The following is a 9,450-nucleotide window of genomic DNA, read 5'->3' as shown; positions in this document are numbered from 1 at the left end:
CACGAGCATGCGTCTCTTTGGGGGCCAAAGGCCAGGCCACCCGTGCCCCACTGCCAAGTCGGTCAGTGCCCAGGGCCACGGACAATTAGGGCTGAAAGGAGGCTGAGATCTGTGGTCCACCGGCGCGACAAACACAAGGCCCAGGCGGCCCTCTGCTCCCGAACCCTGTACCGCTGGGCTCCCATCCGGCTTTCCACTCCCAGAGGCCCCAAGGCACAGCGGTCATAGTTATCAATACTTTGGTTTTATTTTAAAACAGTGAAAAGAAAAATAAATAACTCTGAGAAGGAGTACAAGAGTGGGGTGGGATAGGGTGGTGGGGCTGGAGACTTGGGGGTGTCCTGGCTTTGCTGTTCTCGCGGAGGGGTGCAGTAGTTTGTCGCGCCGGTGGGATGTGCAGGTCCGCTCCTCCCAGGCCAGGTCCTGTCCTTCCCCGCTGGGAGCCTGCCCGCCTCGCCTGCCCGCGGCTCCCAGGCCGGGCGCTGTGTCAGCGGAACCTGCTGGGGGCTTCAACACAGTCCTGGGCGCTGTCCTGGCTGCGCCGCAGCTCCTGCAGGTGGGAGGGCGGAGCAGAGCCGCCACGCCGCTCCACTCGGATTCTTCCGCCGGCTGCCGGGCCTCCGCCTCAGTGGTGACGCATGTCCTCCATGCCCACGCGGCCCCAGACGCCCAGCACGAAGCTCTCGATGTCGCACTCATTGGCACCGCGCGCGATACGGAAGTGGCCCCTTTCTCCCCAGCCTGGACCCCAGGAGTTGGCTGCGGTCTGGGAATGAAGAGGAGCGGTGAGGAGGGGAAGCAGAGACGGGAGAGGAGGGCCTGGGAGGAGAGGGCCTGCCCGGAGCAGCGCGAGCTCACCCAGTATTTGAGTGTCCTTCCATCGGGCAGCGTCTCCTCGCCCCACCTGCAGGGAGAAGGGCGCTCAGCAAAGGCCAGCGGGAGTCGGACCTGACGGCCCTCCCTACCCAGGGCCCTGCTTTGGTGACTCAGGGGCACCCCGCGGCCTTGGGTTGATCTCTGTCCCCTTCTGCCCTCCCTTGGGATCTCAGTATGTGGGGCAAGGCACCTCCACAAGATAAGTGGAGGGGTGAGCAGAAAAGGAGGTCCTCCAGGGGCCCTCATCCTGGGGACCAGTTATCTGGGACCTGACACATCTGCTTACTTGTCCCCTCTGCGGGGAACCAGGGAGGACTGAGTGCCAGGGACCACAAAAAGAGAGAGAATGTGGGTTCCCGAGGGGCCCCCGATCCCCCACTGGGTAGTTAAATGGATGACTCCACCGTCTCCCCTATGTCAGGTGTGGAAACTGGGGGAGTGACCAGCTCAGGTCAGTGAGTCAGGCGGCGTTGGGACAGGTGCTGAGATGGGGAGAGAGGCTGAGCAGTTCTTAAATCCTCGTCTGTGTCTCACTGGGGTTGTTTCATCCCAGTATGTAAAGAAGAGACAGTTGCTTCCTAGAAAACCTTAAAAGGTACCGCACGGCCCAGGGCCATCCTCCTCTTTCAGAGTCTGGGCCGCCTCTTCTTTGAAATGGGGCTTTGCAGAGAGGTGGCAGAGTCGAGGCAGGCTCAGAAGTCCCCACCGGGCCCCCCCTCCTCTCCAAGCCCCTCACCCTGTGATCTTGACCGAGTGCGTCCCCTGCCGGCGGTATTTCTCTGGCCTCCCGAGGCTCACCGGCGTGTGACGGTAGATGCCACCCTGGTACAGGAAGAAGTCCTCGTGCACCTCCATGAGGGCTGTGGGCAGAGGCCAAGGAGCCAGCTCACCCGTGAGCACAGGCACCACTGCCTGAGTCTGGGGATCATGCCCAGACCCCGGGCATCTCTGTACCAAGACCCTAAGTGCCCCCTGCTGGCGCTCTCCAGGGAGGGGGGCACATCCCCACTTGTGCCACCAGGCACAGTCTCAAGCAGACACAGGCTTGGGGAAGCAGGGCCAGGGTGAGGGGCATTTACCTTGGACAGGGCCATTCTCCATGAGCTCCTTCATGATCTCCTTCTCCTGGAGGGTGGGGTGGGGATCCATCAGGGGAGAGGCACCCTCTTTAGCCAGCTCCCAGCTCTCCCACCTCTGCCCCTCACCAAGCCCAGACTTACGCTGGAGCCCAGGCGGTAGGCAGGGGTGACCTGGTAGATGTCATTGGCATGGACTTGGCTGTTGGGGCAGCGGGCAGTGGCCTGGCGCTTGCCCCGACCCATGGCCCGACTGTGCATCATACAGCGAGGTGCTCGGCCAGCCCCGTCTCCCTCACGGCCCGAGAATGGGTAGCAGTGGTCAGACACGACCCTGGCGAGGTGGTGGGGGAGCGAGGAGAGTCAGCATAGCAGAGCCTGGCCCGGACCTTCCCGAAGTCTCCCGAGCCCCTGCCCCGCGCCCTCATCCCTACCCGTGTCCCCTGATGCTCACCCTCGACGTCGCAGGAACCACCAGGCACCATCCAGGTGCCCGCCGTGGCAGCCCTGCTGGTTGTGGGTGTCACAAGACAGCAGGTTCTGGGGTGACAAGACAGGTGTCATGTGCCCCAGGGAATGGATTGAGACGCGGTCGGACGCCACAGCTGGAAAGAGGCAGGCGGCCGTCAGGACGCTCAGGCCCTAGCCCTCCGTCCCCTCCAGGCCAGCCCTGCCCTCGGACATACCTGCGGTGGAGAAGGCCCAAGAGCCTGCGCAGTTGCCCTGGTCCAGGGGCTCGTGGATCAGGTTGGGCCACTTCTCAGAGGCCTCGAAGGCCCTAGGCAGCACCTCTCCTGCCCCCAGCACTGTCTGCAAGGCAAACGTTATTCTCTCTGCGTTTTGCCTCTGCCCTGGGCTGCCTCTAGGGTCGAAGTGGCCAGAGGCTTGATGGTGACCAAGAGGCCAGCACCTTCTGCTGGGGTCTTGCCCATCGTGAGCCCTCCTGCTGCTGAGCGAGTCCAGCAGCTTCCACCTTGCCTCGTGTGGAAGACCCAGGCACCGCTCAGGGCCTTGCTGTCGTCAGGTGTGTGCGGTGGGGTGACTAGTCCTGCTTACCAGATGAGGCAGCGGAGGCCAGGAACAGGGAGTGGCCAGGTCAGGCCACTGATCAGGGTCTCTCCACCTCCCACCCCCAACTCCCTCTCTTTCCATGTTCTTCTGATCTGCCACATCCTTCCTTTCAGGACCTTGCACTTCAGGCCCCAAAGGGCAGGGGACAGAATAAACAGCAAGGTCCCGTGACCTGGAAGATGGCCAAGGAAAAGAGAAGGGAGCAGAAAATAGCCAGAGGCCCCAGGGAGTGAGGGTGGACGGGTCCGCCTGGTCCCCACAGCCGTGAGTGGGGGGCCTCTGGAGGCCTCTCTGCCAGCCCTGCCTCCTCCCGCCTGCTGGACGGACGCCAGCATGGGCTCTCGTCCTGACCTGCCCTTTCCTTACCCTGACTTTTCTGAATCTAATTCCCATCTCTCCCCCAGAGGCTCCCACTGGTGGGGAGGGAGAAGCCCCCTCCTCCCTTGGGGTTCCTCTGAGTCAGCATTTGTTTCTGAGAATTGCTACTTTCTGGCCAGAACTGGAGGAGTAGCTGTCCCTCCCGTCTCAAAATACCAAGGTGACCTCCTGGCCCCTGGGGCCCTGATCAGGCCTCTCTGGGACCAAGAGCGTTATTCCCAGGCTGGGGGTGCTGCGCAGGGTTGATGCTGAGGCCACAGAACTCTGATTCTGAGCATTAGTATTTCCAGGCAGCACAGTTGTTACAGGCAGGACTCAGAGGAGAGTGCCTCGCCCACAGACAGGCAGCTGACGGGCGGGGGCAGGCCCCAGCTCCTGCAGGAACAGGGCACAGGGTCCTGCCCGGGGCCATGTGGAGATGGCGAGTTCGAGGGCGAGGACACACTTACGTGAATTTCATTCATGTTGGTGACAGAGGAAGACGGGCGGATGGTGCCCAGGCGGTATCGGATGCCTTCATCCAGGGTCATGCCCCAGAAGGCACTGTGGTTCCCAGCCCGCCATCTGGAGGAGAGGAGAGGGAAGGAGGTCGGGACCCTCCGGGCTGGGTCCTGGAGGCCCTGGCGGTGGGAGACACACACACTGGCCCAGGAGTGTAATCTGAGCATGGGCGCTCCAGGACACGTGTGTCTCGGGCAGGGGGTGTGTGCGTGTGTGTGCGAGTGTGCACACAGGCCAGGGTCCCACCAGGGGGCATGTCAGGGCCTCACCCGTAGTTGCCCTGGTTGATGGCGTTGATCATGTCTTGGTCCACCAGGCATGGCTCCTGGTCACACTCCCACTGCCCTTTCTCCTGGCAAGTGCTGGTGAGAACAGGACGAAAGGAAGAGGTGAGCGGGGCTCGGTGCCTTCTACAGGGTGGGGGGTCAGTGTGGGCCAGAGATGCTGTACCAGCATCTCTGGGAGGAATCTCGATGAGTCTGTCTAGAGGCCTTAAATGTCAACTTCAAGTTCACAATTCTCAAGCTTTACACGGAGCCCAGGTTGCTCCCTAAACCTCAGGGTCAAGTATCTTGCTGATGTTACTCCTCCCTACGGGGGTGTCTAGCTCCTGGGCAGTTCAGACACTTCCCCAAACTGAATTCCTCATCTGTTCCTTCTGCCCTGCACATCCCACAGTCCTCAGAAAATGGTCCCTCTCCTTCCACCTCCACTCTCATCCAATCCGCTGGCGAATCACTCTCCCGTGCCCACCGTCCGACGGCCTAGCTCGGAGCCATGCGGCAGCTGCCCACGCGTGTCCTGGATTCTGCCTGCACCGCACCGGGTGTGTTTAACGCGGTTGCCGCTGTGACCCTGTTAAACCCAAGCCACGTCATAGACCTGCCCAGAACTCTGTTGGCTTTGTATCACAGAATTAGAGCCAAAGTCCTTCCCGTGTGGATAGACCCTGTCTCCTGCCCTCCTCTCAGTCCTGGTTCTCAAGGCCACAGCGGCTTGTGTCCTGCCGCTCACCCCGCTCACCCTGCAGTGCTCTGCCCCAGGGCCTCTGATGCTATTCCTCCAGTGTCTCCCTGGCACTTCTTGCAGATTTTACTCAAATGTCTCCTCAGGAAGCCGTGCTCTGCCTGCCCCATCTAGAAAGTCCCACCCCCACTTTCTTGTTTCATTTTTTTTCCTTCGCATGTGGTCACTCTCCGCTGTTTATTTATACTCTTTATGTGTATTTCCTTATAGACTCCAAATTCCTTGAGAGCAGGTATTGTTTGGCTTCTTTAGTGCCTAGAAAGCAAAACCTCGCATATTTTAGGCACCCGGTCATTATTTATAGAGTGGGCAGACGGATGGATGGATGAATGAATGAGGCAGTGTAGGGGAACCCTAGGCTCTGAAATTCAAGTCCTGGGTTCCAAGCCTCGCTGACAAGTCCTGTGAGCACTGGTAAGTTATTGAACTCTCTCTCTTCTCATGGGTAAAGTGAGGATGCTAAAAGTTCCACCTGCCAGGGATGGAAGGGCAAGCTTGGAAAGCACTTAGCACAGGCCTGGTGCATTGCTAAGTGCTTAAAAATTACTAGCTACTATTGTTCTCGTTACAGGAATCCCCTCTCGAGTTTCCTTTCCAGCTGCTGGCCTCCTGGCCTCCTGACAGTCCTCTGGGTGTGTAAATGGCCGCCCCAAGAGGGCCAAGACTGCCTCCCCTAGCATCTTCGACCCAGAAATGGCACCACGTCTTCCCGGTGTTCAGAGCAGAACTCCCTGACTGCCGCCCCCTCCCGCTCCCCCATCCACAGGTCTGAGGTGGTGCATGAAAGACTGAATTTGTCTCCTCTCCCCTTAGCACGGCACTTCCCATCTGGATCATGCAGTGGCTCCCTAATTAGCTCCCTGCCTCTTCATGATCCCCCCAGGCTTCCTCCAAAAGCCAGAGGAGTCTTTGCACAACACAAATCAGAGCCTGTATGCTCCCAGTGGCTTCCCACCACACGAGAATGGAATGCAAAATCCCCGCACCACTTATGAGACCCGTGGGACGGCCTGCCTACCCCGGGGCCTCTGTCCCCATTCACAGCTTCGCCTGGGACCTGCACCACCCCACCCACCCCCACCTCCCGGCTTCCCCCAGGCTCCCGCTGCCTGGGCCTGGCCCTCCTCCTCCTGGATAGCCATCTTCCTAGTGTCAGCATAAATATTCCTTCCCAAGGAGCCTTCCCTCACCCCTCCCCACTCCAAACCCGCACCGCCACTATTCTCTCTTCTCCCTGTCACAGCCACACACAGGTTGCGATGATGCCGTGGGCTCAGCTTGTCACCTTTGGGCCAGATGCTCCCACACAAAGACCTGAGCCAGGAGCTCCAGCTGCGTCTCCAAGCCACGCCTGGCGCATAGCTGGTGTTTAATAAATAGGTGTCCACGGGCAGATGAATTCTATGAATGCAGACATCCTTTAACAAGCGCATAACTCTGCTATGACCAGATGCTTCAACTGCCTCCTTGTAAGCCTGCGAGACTCCCGCCTCCAATGCTGCCTTCCTTTTAAGGAGTTTCAAGGGGATGAAGCCCAGTATGGCCGGGCTCTCCAGCCTGAAGAGCTGGCCTGCACTTTCAGGAAGGGCTGGAGGAGGCCATGGGGGCGGGAGGCTTTCCTCAACCTCCCCTCCTCTTCCCCGTGGGTGGGCACTGTCCAGGCACTGTTGAGGCATCCCTTGAGGGCACAGAGCCTGGAAGGCCCAGACACCACTCCCTCAGGTGTCCAGAGCAGGGAACAGCTGCTCAGGGGCCAGTCAGTCCTTTCCTGCCACCTCCCTTTGTGCCCCAAGACTGCCCAAGCAGGTCGAGACAGGGCTGATAGCAGCTTCATTCCAGAGGGGGTCCATGTCTCAGGACAGGAGTTAACCCCTCAATGCCACAAGCACCCTATCTGGTCTGGCAGAACTGTGCAGGCGCATTCCATAAACCACCCCACCCCCCCAAGGCATGCTGAAACACAGAGTAGCAGAGTCCCCACTCTCCGGTGACCCAGGCGAACCCCCCCACCCCCCCAGTGAGGCAATGGAAACAGTTTATGCAAAATGCATTCCAAAAACTTTCCTCTTCCCTGAGGTCACTCAGTCCCAAGCAAAGAAGACATAGCATGGAGTGGGTGCAGGGCCTCCCCCAATACTAAGCCTCAGAGTCCCCACTATTTCCATGAAGTCATTCAGGATGTCCCAGTCAGTGCTTCACTCCCCATCTCAGACCTGGGGATAGACAGGGGGCACCCCTAAGCCCTACACCCTCCTGCCAGGGGTGGGGGAGGGGGTCACATTCCAGGGGAGGCCCTGCTGACCTCCAGCTCAGCCATCCCTGACCCTCATCCGGTCCAGGGGGAGCGGATGCTGTAGGTTTCCTTCCTGGCTCCCCCTTCATGGACTCTGCCTTGACATTAAAAAAGATTGGGAGGACGTGAACCTATCCTGAGTCAGAGAGGCAGGGAAGGAGTCCCAGCTCAGGGGTCAGGCACTCCGGGCCGACCACTCTTACATGGTTAGTATGACAGTTCATATTACCGATGAGGAAACTGAGGCTCAGAGGGAAAAGCACTTGCCCCGGCAAGTAAGGTGTGGGCGTGGGATCTGAACCAAGTCTGTCAGCCACGAGGCCCGGCAGGAAAGTTCCCTCCAAACCCTACTCACCAACGGTTACAGTTGTCCCAGTAGGTCCCAAAGACTGGATAGAGGCGTCCTCCATGCGTGCATCCTGGAGGGAGGGAAGAGAGATGAGAAATGGACCCAAGACCACAGGCTGTGGCTGACATGGTCAGGTCCTCAGAGGTCATTTACCCCCCACACACACCACACACACACACACACACACACACACACACACGCACACAAACACGTACAGCAGCCCTCCCTCAAACTAATACTCAAGGCTTCACCTGCAGTCACACACCAACTGCTACCTGGGTGCTTGTCAGTGACTTAGATTCCTCTTGCTTCATTTGGGTAACAGCCAACACACCTTAAATCCTGTGCTATTTAAATAATGAGTGGGGGCTTGGAGACAGGGAATGGGAAGAGAGTGCTGAGGCCCAAAGAAGGGAGTCCCAAAGAAGGTAAGTGTCTTCTCTAAAATAGGTTACCCTGAACTTCGGGATGACAAGCCAGGTACAGTCTCACACCCACAGCCTCACAGGACTGTGGGAAGCAATCCGAGGGATTCTCCTACTGGACAAGGTGAAGCATAGAAAAGGGTGGCAGTGAGGGCTGAGGGGGGGGACAGAAGGGAGGCAGGAAGCCCCCAAGAGCCCGGTGGCAGCTATCTCAGAGGTACAGGACCCTGAGCAAAGACAGAGGTGGCTCAGACGACCCTAGCCAGCCCCTGTGTGCTTTATCAGCTGGGGGGGAGGGGGGTGAGTCAGCGGCCGCCACCTGCCAAGTCGGGAGTAGAGACAGGACTGGGAGAAAGGGCAGGAGCTGCCTTTCTCCTGGTTCAGCTTAGAATCCCGCTGACAGGACCTTCTCTTTCAGTCTCGCTGGACAGATTCAAGTTAAACCAGAACAGGGACTTCCCGGAGGGGCAGGTTCTTGGGCCTCTTTCCCAGAGTCCACAAAGCCGCCCCTGGAAATGCCAGTGCAACAGCTTTGTCCCTGAGCCTTGCTGGGTCTGGGGTCTGCCTAGTGCCCACCTGGGATGGGGGGGAAGGGGGGCGGCACCCCCAGGCAGAAGTCCCAGAAGTCAGGGCAGCAGTCGGAGACGGTGCGGTTGCAGAAGAGGTCACAGTAACAGGTGGCATCCAGGTAGGGCATGGCGCATTCGTCCTCCCGGCCACGGCAACACAAGTCCTGCGCCTGGCAGTACCGGCCACCTGCGTCCCTGATGCCCCTCAGGTGCAGGGCGGGAGCTAGCTCCCGGCGCCAGCGGCCCCGCCAAGCGCCCAGGGCCAACTCGCCAGTCAGCAGCAGCAACAGCACCAGCTCGGGTGGGCATCGCCACATGGTGACGCCTGGGCCCGGGGAGGGCAGAGCCAGGGGCAGAGGCCGTGGGCAGCAGACAGGAACTTATCTCCTGCTCTCCTGGGGCTGTGAGTCCTGGGGGCTCAGCAGGGTCAGATGATTCCTGTGTCCCCAAGCACAACACGGCAAAGAAACCAGAGCTTATGGACCTGCTGGGAACATTCAAGGGTGGGGGACGGCGGCACTCAAGGTGTCCCCCACTCAACACCCACGCCAGAGAGAGCCTCTCTCCCATCCGGGTCCCGCTGCCCTCCCCGGCCTCCATCCCCGGGTCCTGAACTTCCCGCTGGAGTGTCTCTCTCTGCTCTCCACTGTCCCGCTCAGCCTGCCTTGGTCCATCACCTCTACACCCTCTCCCTTCCCCGCCGGAGAAAGTCCGTACCTGGTGAGGCGGGGCCGGGCCCACACAGCCCCACTCGCCTCCGCCCGCCCGCTCCGAGCGCCGGATTCTCCAAGTGGAGAGCGCGGAGCAGTGGGGGCGGATTCTGTGGCTTCCGCGCACCGCCCCGCCCGCCCTCTTGGGCCGAGGAGGGAGGGGCCGGCCGGTTAGC

The 9,450-nt window shown here is 60.0% G+C and overlaps 1 protein-coding gene across 1 annotated transcript; it reads right to left on the bottom strand.

Moving 5' to 3' along the window:
• Positions 1-241: 241 nt before the first annotated feature.
• Positions 242-9,344, bottom strand: TINAGL1 (tubulointerstitial nephritis antigen-like 1). Its single transcript, XM_004678725.2, has 12 exons — positions 9,282-9,344; positions 8,572-9,048; positions 7,577-7,640; positions 4,172-4,264; positions 3,851-3,965; positions 2,639-2,762; positions 2,407-2,557; positions 2,097-2,286; positions 1,956-2,001; positions 1,613-1,736; positions 859-904; positions 242-766 (listed from the first exon to the last, which is right to left on the bottom strand). Exons 2-12 carry the CDS (start codon positions 8,879-8,881, stop codon positions 626-628), a joined length of 1,404 nt encoding a protein of 467 aa, XP_004678782.1. The 5' UTR covers positions 8,882-9,048; positions 9,282-9,344; the 3' UTR covers positions 242-625.
• Positions 9,345-9,450: the final 106 nt, after the last annotated feature.

This window comes from Condylura cristata, unplaced genomic scaffold, assembly GCF_000260355.1.
Source record: "Condylura cristata isolate star-nosed mole 26May11 unplaced genomic scaffold, ConCri1.0 scaffold00008, whole genome shotgun sequence".
Taxonomy (NCBI): Eukaryota; Metazoa; Chordata; class Mammalia; order Eulipotyphla; family Talpidae; genus Condylura; species Condylura cristata.
Note: the sequence above shows the minus strand (reverse complement) of the source record. Positions and strands in the feature narration are given on the sequence as shown.